Below are 13,862 nucleotides of genomic sequence, written 5' to 3'. Positions count from 1 at the left end.
TCCACGTAAGCAAAGTTGCCAGGTCCCTCTCACAGTATTACCGGAAGTGTGCCCAGATTGTCCAAATAGCCATATGCATGCTGGGGCCTCAGTGTTAACCCTTGACTGTCCAGAATATTGAACCTATTGTAAACCCTTGCTGACCCAGAGCATGTATAACATTGGAGATGTTTACATTTCAATTGACAGTAATTACGTAATGATAAGCAAGTGATTTAACCCCCCCTAGAAGCATGACTAAATCATTTCTAGAGGGAGGGAGTGAATGGTGGAACATAGTGATGACAAACCTGCAATATAAGACAACATATAGGTCCATAGAAATAGGAAGGAACTGCACTGAATTTATTTGCAGCCTTTATGTTTATTTATTGTTTTTATGTTTATTTTTTGTTCGATTATTTTTCATTACATACACTTGTACAGAAAGATAAAGAAAATAATTATAAATGCTGACAAAAAACATGAAGCTACCGTAAGTGGTGCTTGACTGGCTGCAGGGGTGACAGGCGCAGGAGAGCAGAACTGGGTAATTACCGGAGCAGTTTAATATGCAGAACCAACGGCACCCAGAACAACAAGATATGGGTGCAAAATAACCCGTTGCGAACCAGTCAGAGAACCAGTCAGAGAACCAGTCAGAGTGCACAAACACATTACAACAAACAATTTCACACACAGACATGGGAAACAAATGGAAAAAGAAAGGTGGGTCGGCGATGGCTAGAAGACCGGTGACGTCGAACGCCGCCCAAACAAGGAGAGGAACAGTTACAGTAACTTTCAGTTTTATGTGTCCATGCCTTGATAGTTCTAATTTTAGTGCAATGTAAAAATCTGTGTTCCATCATGCTGCTCATAATAGCGTTGTTCCACCAATTTGCTGCATTTTGAGAAGTGTAACTTGGTTTGATTTCACCTCATCTTACCATTCTTTCATAAATAACACACGTTCAACTTCATAAAAATACTTTTACCCAATTCAAGAGGTTAAAAAAAGAAAAATGACTATAGTAAGTGACTGTTAAAGGGGCAATCAGCAGTTGCTACATCCATTTTTGGACTTATAAATGAATGATATGTTACCATTGATTCTTTCAAGAATATAACTTATAAATGCCTCATGAACTTAGTTCAACTGTCATACACCATCAGAACCCAAAATATAAGCTTGCTCTATTCCAATGTTGGTAAACAAAGTACATTTTAACAAACGCCATATAGCCTCAAAACACAGTTAAACGATCATTTTGATATTTCAGAGTGGTTACAGTTCTCCAGCCCCATCCCTCAGCTTTTCACCCAAACAGGAGAGGGGAACAGCTTTGTAATTGTTTCTACTGCTGATTTCCACTTTAAGTGGCAAATAAAGAAGCAGGGTTGACCGTAACAGGGTTGACGATTTCATTATTTATCTTAAAGTTTCACAAAAATGGTTAAATTGTTCAAACATTTCTAGCCTGTCTATCTATGGGTAACAGAGTTGACATGTTACGCTCAACCTACTCAGTTTACCACCACAAAACACCAGCAAATTGCCAAAAATAGTACAACCAGCTCACCTGCTTTCACACTATGATTTGACTATGTTCAATGTTTTTTTTTGAGAGAATTTCAAGAAGAAAAAATATATATTATAGCTTCACCATTTTAGTTCACGTAAAAGGGTTGACTTTAAAATGAAGGACAGACGTAACTGAACCACTAATCACATGAAATTAATAATAATCTTTGGAGATAACTTTGTCAAAGCAACAAATTACTATGGCTTTACAATTATGGTCAAAAAATAGAGAAATGTTAGGGTTAAATTCCTCCTAGAAGTCAGAGTCAAAATGCACTTTGGCACTTTAGCAAATCTGTATTCATAAAAAAAAATCTGTCTTATTGAATTCTCCATGTGGTCTATTAATGGGCACTTGTACCAAAAAGGAGACTTTTCTGTGTTCCGAGCTCAATGTTTTAGGACTAGACCATAGGCTTATGAACTCTGCACTCCCTCTTTCTCATGGCTATTTTCTTGCTGCATTTTTACATTAGAACATATTTAAACACCCCTTTCACCGTTGTTCCTTACAGACAGAGAGAGTGGACACATGAAGCATGATGACTATGAGACTCAGTTCAATAAGAATAATCTGGTGTATCCTGCTGGCATGTGTATTGGAGTATAATCATGGAATTTCTGCAGAAGTGAAGTCTCAGTTTATTGAATGAAACCTTCTAGCCAATACAATTTCATTAATTGCTGAGGGGAGTCTTAAAATAAGTGTCCAGGGAAAATCTCATTGTTAAAAGTTCATAGTCTGTTAATACCCAAATAATGTTATTAACTCATCCTTTACTCGTATTTGTGGCCAAAGCATAAATTGGAGAAAATACACTAATGGACAGTTACTTTAAGAGGAATTCTTCCAAAGCAAAGTTTCAATAATTTTGCCATTCGAGTGGCCGGTTAAGTGATAGCATATGTCACTGAGGATTACTGTCACGCCCTGACCATAGAGAGCTTTTCATGTCTCTATTTTGGTTTGGTCAGGGTGTGATTTGGGTGGGCATTTTATGTCCTTTCTCTATGTTTTGTATTTCTTTGTTTTGGCCGGGTATGGTTCTCAATCAGGGACGGCTGTCTAGCGTTGTCTCTGATTGGGAACCCTACTTAGGTAGCTTTTTCCCACATGGGTTTTGTGGGTAGTTATTTTCTGTTTAGTGTTTGCACCTTGTGGGACTGTTTCGGTTTCATTTAGTATTTTGTATTAGTGGTCAGTTCAATAAACAAACATGAACACTTACCACGCTGCGCTTTGGTCCGACTACTCTTCTCATCTGACGACGAAAGCCGTTACAATTACTGTATAAGTACATAAAAGGGCTAGTTGAAATGTCAACCATGCATTTTTTTTGTTGCAGTAAAGTGTTTACTACCAACATTATCACCAAACGTCTTGTCAGAAACCACCCAATCAATGATCCTTTCAGACAGAGAGAGTGGACAGATCCTGCTCTTGTGGGTATCGGGATATAATCATGGACTTTCTGCAGAAGGAAAGTCTATGTCCATTTAAAACTTTGCCGATGGGAGATCTTAAGAGTAATTATTCACTTAAAGTCACGTTTCAATAATGCAATTCTTATGTTTTCAACTGGCTTGATAGCATACAGTCGTTAGTGAAAGTCTACACACCCCTTGCACACATTTTGCTGCCTTAAAATTACATCTAAAAAGGATAATAGTTTTCTATTGATCTACACAACCTACTCCACATTTTGAAAGTGAAATAAATTATAGAACATTTTCCAAATGACTGTATTGAGGCTGTATTGATTGCATATGTCTTCAGTCACACCCCAGAGTCAATACTTGGTGGATCGAAGCACCTTTCATACCCATTACAGCTATGAATCATTTTGAATAAGATTCTACCAACCTTATGCTCTAAGGTTTTACCTGGGCATTGCTCCATTCACATATCTTTTGATCCTAACAAGTTCCCCAGTCCCTTCCGTGACAAGCATACCCATAACATGATACTGCCTCCACAGTTTGTCAGGATTAAAAAAATATATAAAAGGAGCAAAACCCAGGTAAAAAGTTCAAGGAAAACCCACCTCATTCTTATGAAAACCTAACCCTGGGATAGAGGTTTATTTTCAGCGAGACAATTACACTTATTTTTATGCCAAAGACACAGTGGTTTTCTAACAGGTGTTGAGAGAAATGAGATGTTTTGCAGCTAACTTCCTGCAATTCTACACGTCTGAATAAATAAGCATTCTTTACATGAAAACAACTGTACTTATAACCCACTGAAAATAAACATATGACACACTAAACTGATGAAGTGGCATTGGTTTGTTACCATAAAAACAAATGTCATTTTAGTTTTGTTTGTGACCTCCTCATAGATGTCAGTGAGTCTGTCCCCACATGAGCCGTAATGGAGTCTGAAGTTATCAGCAAAGCCAAGCAGAGCCATGCAGCCACAAGGCTTCAGGACCCAGCCTGCCTCCAAGAGGAACCGCTGCTGGTCAAACCAATGGGCCGCTGAGGCTGCAGTCAGTAGGTCCACAGAAGCATCCGGAAACGGCAGCTCCTCAGCTGTCCCTTTCCTGTATAGTAAGTATTAAGACACAGCACCAAACATTGAGGATTTCTACATAAACTAACATATTAACTAGGGGCCTTTGAAAGTGAGAAGCTACTGCTGACCTTTGTCCTGAGTGTAATTGACCGTCTCTGCAGATGGTCATCACTGTTATCTTTAAACAACATACACATTGGTTTTACTATCCAGGTGGGGACAACATCTCTTATTCCCGTTCAAAATCCTATTTTCCCGAATGCCTAACCTTAAGCCTAACCCCAAACCCCTAACTTAACCTAAATCTACCCCTAACTCCTAACCCTTACCCAAAACCTAACCCCTAAGCCTAAAATAGGATCGGCAAAATATCCCCACTTTCATTGTTTTACTATGCTTGAGAGGACTTTTGGACCTCAAACGGATAGTAAGGTTAAACACACATAGACACATTCAAATACCTGTAGGTGATGTTGTTGAACCCTGTCACTGCCCTGGCCTCCTCCAGTTGGCACTCGCTGATGTCGATGCCCACCACCTCCTGGAAGTGTGGGGCCATCAGGCGTGAGTTCTGCCCTGTCCCACAGCCCAGGTCCACAGCTAGGGCATGAGGCTGGACATTCTAAAGAGGGGGGACCAGTGAGACACTATATATCTAGCCTTCACTAAAGGAGAGTGATAGCCAGTGATAGTGTAAATGTGATGTTCAATACAGATATTATATATATATATATATATATTTTACACTCTGGTCTTTGCTCTATAGGTATGACACATTGCATGCTGAATTTCAAGCATACGATAATAACGTAACATAATGGATGACAGTTTAGTAACCTATTGTCACAATACTTAAAAGCATTTAGAAACAGGAAATGGTTGAGATACGGTTTCTATATCCATTTTAAAATGTCATAATCCTGAAATGTTATGCAATAGAGGGCATTTTTTACTTTCATTTCTATCTCAGACACTGTGTGGAAGCATTACACCAAAGACGTATCTTAGACAACCTAAGATTTGTCTTAGCTGCCAACTGTACAAGTCTAACGTCATGTAAAAGACAAAGTCTATAACAGTAATACTACTTTTGCTTGATTCACCTTCCTTTCCAGGTAATGCAGGATGATGTCTCTGATCTCCTCTGGGGGTACAAAGCGGTACCTCTGGTAGATGGAGGCATGGTGTTTCTCCTCAAACATCCGGTAGGTCATGGTGCTCTGCTGTCGTCTGCTCCGCTAGCCTAGTGCTCCTTCCAGCGACTCAGCAGAGACACAGACACAGAGACTGATCTGCTCCTTCACTAGGATCTGTCAATCATTACATGGATAGAGGAGAGATAATGTATATAAAGAGGGGTATAGAGGAGGCTAATGTTAGTAATCACTTAGTCACATAAAGGAGAGGTTAAAAGATCTACTATGACAACTGGGCTGCTAATTTCAAATAACTTGTCACCTCCACTACAGGAAATGGCAAAACAGCAAGAACCGATGGGAACCAGGCTAGAATTTACATACGACTTTGTGGTTTCGTTCCTGAGATATAGTTCAGATGGCACTGTTCCAGAATAGTATCAGTAGTTGTAGCTTTTATGTTTGCTCATTACAGGAAGACGTGCAAAAGTTTGCGCAGACAAGGGTCCCATTGTCCGGTTTGGCCCTTGGCCTATTTTCACTGTATCCACATCAACAAAAGACTTTAACCCTACAGTCCTCTCTCCCATGACATTGTGGTACTGTTACATAAGGCAAGACTGTTCTGAGTGAGACGGTATTGGTAAATCCATGTCAATTTCACCCTGAATAAAATGATTTTGTACCTACAAGTCTAGTAGGCCTACTTATAAAAAACAAATGATTTGACTGTAATGTAAAGGGTTTGAGTCCACGTTAGTGTCAGTCAAAACAAAACATGACCCTCCAATCCAGTGCACCTTCCTCCCCTCCCCTCTGGAGTTGGCTCTGACCTGTAAGAGATGTTAGGGGCGATGGCTCTGACCTGTAAGAGATGTTAGGTGCGGTGACTCTGACCTGTAAGAGATGTTAGGGGCGGTGACTCTGACCTGTAAGAGATGTTAGGGGCGGTGACTCTGACCTGTAAGAGATGTTAGGGGCCGAGACTCTGACCTGTAAGAGATGTTAGGGGCCGAGACTCTGACCTGTAAGAGATGTTAGGGGCGGTGACTCTGACCTGTAAGAGATGTTAGGGGCGGTGATTCTGACCTGTAAGAGATGTTAGGGGCCGAGACTCTGACCTGTAAGAGATGTTAGGGGCCGAGACTCTGACCTGTAAGAGATGTTAGGGGCGGTGACTCTGACCTGTAAGAGATGTTAGGGGCGGTGACTCTGACCTGTAAGAGATGTTAGGGGCGGTGACTCTGACCTGTAAGAGATGTTAGGGGCGGTTGCATGCTCTAGGGACACCTCCTGCTGGTCAGGGCTCACGTCGGTCCCCAACACCGAAGAGGAGGCCAGGAGCAAGGTGCCCTGACCCACAGCCTACATCTACTGCCAGGTCAAAGGGCTGCATGCCCCTCTGTCAAACAGGACACATCAACGGCACACATGTCTGAGACATTGTTAGTACATGCAAACATTTTTAAAGGCATTAGAATGTAAATAGATCATCTTTATCTGTTACAAGAACTTTAAAGCTGGAACTAAACAGACACTGATATAATTCTGTAATGTTTCGCAATAATATTTTCCATTGACTATTTTACATCCACAGAAGACTGTAACCATTTAATCTGAGCATGCACAATCCATGGTATTTGATTTAGGAAAACCAAGTCTGAAAATGTGTAACAGGTATATGTCACTCCTACTTTACTGTTCTCTTCAGGAAGAACATGACCTCTTCAATGAGCTGAGACTGTATTTCCAGTAGGAGGCAGCATGTTCCTTACCTTCAAACACATGACCGGCCATGCCACTGAGCTATACTACAGGAGAAAACAGGAATACAACGGTATTCTCCAGCCCAGAAAGAGACCTGTTTCTCTTACGGATTTTACTAAACTCATGCAAGCTTTCTTTCTCACTGGGTTGTGGAGGCTACGTTAAGGAATGTGATCACACACACACTACCTCATTCATCGCAGGAGATTCTCTTTCTTCATAGGGCCAGTTCCAGGGAAACCACTAGGTGCTTGGCCAGGCTAGTATGAGACAGGCCCCAGATAGAGAGAGGAAGGGGCGGCGCAGTGGCTTCATGGGAATGTGTGTTTGCGAATGAGGCTGTTTATGAAGGGAGCCAGGGTTACATAGGGTCAAAGAGAGCTGTGTGGTGTGTCAGAACCAATAAGAAGTCCCCTGGAGATGGGACGGGAGAGGGAGGGATCAGGAACTTGCTTTACTATGAGGTGCTTTCCTTGTTGTGATTGATGTGGGAAAATACAAAAGCCTGATGAGTTCGGTCTTCTTACTCAGATAAAAACCCTATTCCAACTGATCACTGAGCAATAGATCAACAACAGGCTTTGTACTGAGCTGCACTAGTACTAGATCACTGAAAGAGTTAATTATTAACAATATCTGAAGGACTGGTCCAAGAACCGACCAAAGGTCTCCTCTTAGTTTCGTAACGTGATGAATTGGGTTGAACCCATGCATACAGCATATTAAAAAGAAACCATCAGAAAATCTGGGGCAGTATGGCTGTGTTTTGACATCAGATCTTTTTCAGACCTGATCTGATCGATCAAAAGACCAATTAGTAAAAAAAAATATCAGAATTGGGCTGCGTAAATTTCAATTGTCTCAGATTAGGAGTGCTAATCTTGGATCAGATACCCCCTTGTCCAGGTTATATTTTTCATTGTGATCTAAAAGGAAAAACTGATCCTAAAATCCATAATCCTAATATTACTCTGAGACACTTGATACGGCCCTGAAATTAAATCATATTCAAAAGTTATGATTGTGTCTGCAGACATTTTATTGTCAATCTCAGGCAAGGAAGATACTAAATGTGGCAACCATTTTGATAATGATGTGACTAAGGCTAATAGTTTGCTCTACATTACAATGCATAAAAGAGACAACCAAGGGGACTTCAATGACATCTTATGTGAACAGAATACTACTTAACAACAGCTTAAACATGATTGACACAAGCTTAAGAAACATCTGTCTACACACAAACACATTCACACTGTAAAGAGTGTTCACTCCGGTTTACACGCCAGGACACAGAAATACTCCAGCGTCACTTCCATGAGTGTGTCTGGTGATGTGACTCCCATCTCCTTCAGAAACCTGCAATATGACGTCAATATATTTTATAAAATAATTCCATGTGGGATGGACCATAAAAGTGGCATACAAGTAAATAGAATTAATTATTTGTTCATTTTTCATTTTTTTGGTTAATTTAATCTTTAGTCTAAAACGGGGGGCTAATCTGACAGATGGAATTGTTTTTAAGTTGGTCATACCTATGGATCATTTAGCTATTTGATTGAGAATTGTAGGACCCCTTTAGGTATAAAGACATATATACAGTGGGGCAAAAAAGTATTTAGTCAGCCACCAATTGTGCAAGTTCTCCCACTTAAAAAGATGAGAGGCCTGTAATTTTCATCATAGGTTCACTTCAACTATGACAGACAAAATGAGAAAAAAAATCCAGAAAATCACATTGTAGGATTTTGAATGAATTTATTAGCAAATTATGGTGGAAAATAAGTATTTGGTCACCTACAAACAAACAAGAATTCTGGCTCTCACAGACCTGTAACTTCTTCTTTAAGAGGCTCCTCTGTCCTCCACTCGTTACCTGTATTAATGGCACCTGTTTGAACTTGTTATCAGTATAAAAGACACCTGTCCACAACCTCAAACAGTCACACTCCAAACTCCACTATGGCCAAGACCAAAGAGCTGTCAAAGGACACCAGAAACAAAATTGTAGACCTGCACCAGGCTGGGAAGACTGAATCTGCAATAGGTAAGTAGCTTGGTTTGAAGAAATCAACTGTGGGAGCAATTATTGGGAAATGGAAGACATACAAGACCACTGATAATCTCTCTCGGTCTGGGGCTCCACGCAAGATCTCACCCCGTGGGGTCAAAATGATCACAAGAACGGTGAGCAAAAATCCCAGAACCACACGGGGGGACCTAGTGAATGACCTGCAGAGAGCTGAGACCAAAGTAACAAAGCCTAGCATCAGTAACACACTACGCCGCCAGGGACTCAAATCCTGTAGTGCCAGACGTGTCCCCCTGCTTAAGCCAGTACATGTCCAGGCCCGTCGGAAGTTTGCTAGAGAGCATTTGGATGATCCAGAAGAAGATTGGGGGAATGTCATATGGTCAGATGAAACCAAAATAGAACTTTTTGGTAAAAACTCAAATCGTAATGTTTGGAGGACAAAGAATGCTAAGTTGCATCCAAAGAACACCATACCTACTGTGAAGCATGGGGGTGGAAACATCATGCTTTGGGGCTGTTTTTGTGCAAAGGGACCAGGACGACTGATTCGTGTAAAGGAAAGAATGAATGGGGCCATTTATCGTGAGATTTTGAGTGAAAACCTCCTTCCATCAGCAAGGGCATTGAAGATGAAACGTGGATGGGTCTTTCAGCATGACAATGGTCCCAAACACATCGCCCGGGCAACGAAGGAGTGCTTTCGTAAGAAGCATTCAAGGTCCTGGAGTGGCCTAGCCAGTCTCCAGATCTCAACCCCATAGAAAATCTTTGGAGGGAGTTGAAAGTCTGTGTTGCCCAGCAACAGCCCCAAAACATCACTGCTCTAGAGAAGATCTGCAAGGAGGAATGGGCCAAAATACCAGCAACAGTGTGTGAAAACCTTGTGAAGACTTACAGAAAACGTTTGATCTCTGTCATTGCCAACAAAGGGTATATAACAAAGTATTGAGACACTTTTGTTATTGACCAAATACTTATTTTCCACCATAATTTGCAAATAAATTCATTAAAAATCCTACAATGTGATTATTTTGATTTTTTTTCTCATTTTGTCTGTCATAGTTGAAGTGTACCTATGATGAAAATTACAGGCCTCTCTCATCTTTTTAAGTGGGAGAACTTACGAGACTCCTGGCACTTGTGGGGGTCGTAGAGCAAAGAAGAGAACACCATCGTGTTCATGAGAGTCTATACATACAATGGTCAATAGTTTGTAGGTCAAACTGTTCGGACGCTACAGATGATTTTCGGGATGTCTCATGGTCTGACAAACACGGCTCTAGCTCTGTCACATTTCACTGCAGATGTTGAAGTGTGACACTGGCAGATGCGTTGGATTGAGACGTATCCAATGCAACAAAACATAAACAGTATCTCTAGCGTAAACTGATGGATTTTGATGGGTATTTATTTGTTATGTAACTTAAACTGACACACTGGTTTATCAATCGACTCCACCGGGTTAATTAGCTAATTAGTTCAGTCATTGGTTCATTCATCCGTTGATTGATCAGGGTTGTTACCTGTCAAGTGTTCTCTGCAGCAGTGCGGTGGCAGCATCAGGCTCGGCCCTCTGTAAGGCCTGGTACATGGAGAAGGACTCCATGAAGCCCACTATGTTCCTCACTGAGATCTGCTGCTTCAGTGGGATACAGTCAACCCTGAAAGAAGAACAGATACCCACACACTGTTGAATTGAGAGGAGAGTCATAGTGGATGCCCTATTTACCCAGGGGGCCAAGAGGTTTAAGTCAAGTAAGTCATAATATTGAATACTCCTGCAGTTTATTGAGAACATTTGATTTTGACCACCTGGGAGTCACTAGGTGTGAGTGTATTCTGTATATATATATATATATATATATATTTAATTCTCAAAGAGAAACTCAGAGACACAGGGTCAAAGTCACACCATGAGAAATGTTTTAATGTGTAACAGGCTGTTCTACTGGGTTCTCACAGAGGCTGAATGAGTTACCTCTTTTTGTCAGGGAAGGGGATAGCAGTGTAAAGCTCCTGTAGTTTCATGTTGGCCAATGCTACCCGTGTGCTGGTGTATGGTAACAGCACCTTCTTGAACTGGGGATAGCAAAGTCAAATCTCAGTCAGGAAACTTGGTACTTATATCAAACACAGAATTGTGAGGGTTTGTTGTATCATACAGGTGAACCCAAGGAAATTAAACTATTTTTCACAAGAGAAATGTCTCAATAGGGCCGTAAACAAACATTTTGTAAGCATACTGTAAATGAAAACAACAATTGTACTTAGTACCCAATGAAAATAAACATATGACACACTAAACCAATTAAGTGGCGGCAGGTAGCCTAGTGGTTAGGGCGTTGGAATAGTAACCGAAAGGTTGCAAGTTCATATCCCGAGCTGACAAGGTACAAATCTGTCATTCTACCCCTGAACAGACAGTTAACCCAAATAAGAATTTGTTCTTAACTGACTTGCCTTAAGTAAAGGTAAAATTAAAAAAGTGGCATTAGTTTGATAGAATGTCATTCTAGTTCTGTGTTTTTCACCTCATCACAGATGTCAGTGAGTCTGTCCCCACATGAGCCGTAATGGAGTCTGAAGTTATCAGCAAAGCCAAGCAGAGCCATGCAGCCACAAGGCTTCAGGACCCGGCCTGCCTCCAAGAGGAACCGCTGCTGGTCAAACCAATGGGCCGCTGAGGCTGCAGTCAGTAGGTCCACAGAAGCATCCGGAAACGGCAGCTCCTCAGCTGTCCCTTTCCTGTATAGTAAGTATTAAGACACAGCACCAAATATTGAGGATTTCTACATAAACTAACATATTAACTAGGGGCCTATTGAAAGTGGGAAGCTACTGCTGACCTTTGTGCTGAGTGTAATTGACCGTTTCTGCAGATTGTCATCACTGTTCCTTTTAAACAAAATACACGTTGTACACGAGCCAAGTGTGGACCAAACATTTACTCCCATTCAAAATCCTATTATCCCTAAACCCTAACCCTAATTCTAACCCTAACCCCGAACTAAACCTAACCCTAACTCCTAACCCTTACCTGTAACGGCTTTCTAAAAGGAGAGTCCTAACATCTTTAATAAACAAACGTAACTCAACAAAACACTAACACCAAAACGAAAACAGCCTATACCTACTAAAAAAGACACAAACTCAAAAATAGCATTTTTAAACACCTGCTCTGATGTATAGACTCTCCTAGAACACCCCACTAAGCTACAATCCTACTATACACACCTACCAAAATCCCAAGAAAAACACACCACAAAAAAAACTGCCACACCCTCCCCAAAAATAGCATTTTTTCTTAATGTATGGGGAACTGTAAACTACCGAAAACAGCCTCACATTTTCAAAAGGATAGTAAAGTTAAACACACACATAGACACATTCAAATACCTGTAGGTGATGTTGTTGAACCCTGTCACTGCCCTGGCCTCCTCCAGTTGGCACTCGCTGATGTCGATGCCCACCACTTCCTGGAAGTGTGGGGCCATCAGGCGTGAGTTCTGCCCTGTCCCACAGCCCAGGTCCACAGCTAGGGCATGAGGCTGGACTTTCTAAAGAGGGGGGACCAGTGAGACACTATATATCTAGCCTTCACTAAAGGAGAGTGATAGCTAGTGAGTGTAAATGTGATGTTCAATACAGATAATATACAGTACCAGTTAAAAGTTTGGACAAACTAACTCATTCAAGGGTTTTTCTTAACTTTTGCTATTTTCTATATTCTAGAATATTAGTGAAGACATCAAAACTCTGAAATAACACATATGGTATCATGTAGTAACCAAAAAATTGTTAATTAAATCAAAAAATATGTTTTAGACTCTTCAAAGTTGCCACCTTTTTCCTTGATGACAGCTTTACACACACTTGCATTCTCTCAACCAGCTTCACCTGAAATACTTTTCCAACAGTCTTGAAGGAGTTCCCACATATGCTGAGCACTTGTTGGCTGCTTTTCCTTCACTCTGCGGTCCAACTCATCCCAAACCATCTCAATTGGGTTGAGGTCGGGTGATTGTGGAGTCCAGGTCATCTGATGCAACACTCCATCACTCTCCTTGTTCAAATAGCCCTTACACAGCCTGGAGGTGTGTTGGGTCATTGTCCTGTTAAAAAATAAATAAAAGTGCCACTAAGCGCAAACCAGATGGGATCACGTATTGCTGTAGAATGCTGTGGTAAACATGCTGGTTAAGTGTGCCTTGAATTCTAAATAAATCACCAACAGTGTCACCAGCAAAGCACCTCCACACCTTAACACCTCCTCCTCCATGCTCTACAGTGGGAAATACACATGCAGAAATCATCCGTTCATCCACACCGCGTCTCACAAAGACACGGTGGTTTGAACCAAAAATCTCACATTTGGACTCATCAGACCAAAGGACAGATTTCCACCGGTCTAATATCCATTGATCATGTTCCTTGGCCCAAGCAAGTCTCTTCTTCTTATTGGTGCCCTTAGTTGTGTTTTCTTTGCAGCAATTCGACCATGAAGGCCTGATTCACGCGGTCTCCTCTGAACAGTTGATGTTGAGATGTCTGTTACTTGAACTCTGTGAAGCTTTTATTTGGGCTGCAATTTCTGTTGCTGGTAACTAATGAACTGATCCTCTGCAGCAGAGGTAACTCTGGGTCTTCTTTTCCTGTGGCGGTCCTCATGAGAGCCAGTTTCATCATAGTGCTTGATGGTTTTTGCGACTGCGCTTGAAGAAACTTTCAAAGTTCTTTCAATTTTCCGCATTGACTGACATGTCTTAAAGTAATGATGGACTCTCATTTCTCTTTGCTCATTAGAGCTGTTCTTGCCATAATATTGTCTTGGTCTTTTAC

At 41.1% G+C, this 13,862-nt stretch overlaps 2 protein-coding genes across 4 annotated transcripts; both read right to left on the bottom strand.

The window, feature by feature from the left end:
- Nucleotides 1-314: 314 nt before the first annotated feature.
- On the bottom strand, nucleotides 315-7,905 carry LOC135566481 (ubiquinone biosynthesis O-methyltransferase-like). 3 transcript variants are annotated; one of them, XM_065014184.1, is made up of 5 exons: nucleotides 7,175-7,905; nucleotides 5,186-5,392; nucleotides 4,544-4,704; nucleotides 4,211-4,260; nucleotides 4,088-4,110 (listed from the first exon to the last, which is right to left on the bottom strand). In XM_065014184.1, the coding sequence occupies exons 2-4, from the start codon at nucleotides 5,294-5,296 to the stop codon at nucleotides 4,257-4,259; spliced, it is 276 nt and encodes a 91-aa protein (XP_064870256.1). In that variant the 5' UTR covers nucleotides 5,297-5,392; nucleotides 7,175-7,905; the 3' UTR covers nucleotides 4,088-4,110; nucleotides 4,211-4,256. The 3 variants fall into 3 exon arrangements, with proteins under 3 accessions (XP_064870254.1, XP_064870255.1, XP_064870256.1); XM_065014182.1 differs by lacking the exon at nucleotides 4,211-4,260 and having other exon boundaries at nucleotides 315-4,110; XM_065014183.1 differs by lacking the exons at nucleotides 4,211-4,260; nucleotides 7,175-7,905 and adding an exon at nucleotides 6,468-6,911 and having other exon boundaries at nucleotides 315-4,110.
- A 95-nt stretch (nucleotides 7,906-8,000) lies between these two features.
- On the bottom strand, nucleotides 8,001-13,832 carry LOC135566480 (putative methyltransferase DDB_G0268948). Its single transcript, XM_065014181.1, has 6 exons — nucleotides 12,921-13,832; nucleotides 12,420-12,580; nucleotides 11,555-11,768; nucleotides 11,002-11,102; nucleotides 10,547-10,684; nucleotides 8,001-8,344 (listed from the first exon to the last, which is right to left on the bottom strand). The coding sequence occupies exons 2-6, from the start codon at nucleotides 12,515-12,517 to the stop codon at nucleotides 8,254-8,256; spliced, it is 642 nt and encodes a 213-aa protein (XP_064870253.1). The 5' UTR covers nucleotides 12,518-12,580; nucleotides 12,921-13,832; the 3' UTR covers nucleotides 8,001-8,253.
- Between the last annotated feature and the right edge of the window lie 30 nt (nucleotides 13,833-13,862).

Source organism: Oncorhynchus nerka, unplaced genomic scaffold (genome assembly GCF_034236695.1).
Source record: "Oncorhynchus nerka isolate Pitt River unplaced genomic scaffold, Oner_Uvic_2.0 unplaced_scaffold_4755, whole genome shotgun sequence".
NCBI classification, from domain to species: Eukaryota; Metazoa; Chordata; class Actinopteri; order Salmoniformes; family Salmonidae; genus Oncorhynchus; species Oncorhynchus nerka.
This window is presented reverse-complemented; position numbering and strand designations above follow the sequence as displayed.

Bases quoted from the DNA above. Each gene is read 5' to 3' on its own strand.
- LOC135566480 (XM_065014181.1), bottom strand. From the start codon at position 12,517: ATGGCCCCACACTTCCAGGAAGTGGTGGGCATCGACATCAGCGAGTGC. The intron at 11,769-12,419 runs GTATTTGAATGT...CTTACTATACAG, and splicing joins TTCAACAACATCACCTACAG to GAAAGGGACAGCTGAGGAGC. The intron at 8,345-10,546 runs GTAACAACCCTG...GTCATATTGCAG, and splicing joins CTGCAGAGAACACTTGACAG to GTTTCTGAAGGAGATGGGAG.
- LOC135566481 (XM_065014182.1), bottom strand. From the start codon at position 5,296: ATGACCTACCGGATGTTTGAGGAGAAACACCATGCCTCCATCTACCAG. The intron at 4,705-5,185 runs GTGAATCAAGCA...CCCCCTCTTTAG, and splicing joins TGCATTACCTGGAAAGGAAG to AATGTCCAGCCTCATGCCCT. The intron at 4,111-4,543 runs GTATTTGAATGT...CTTACTATACAG, and splicing joins TTCAACAACATCACCTACAG to GAAAGGGACAGCTGAGGAGC.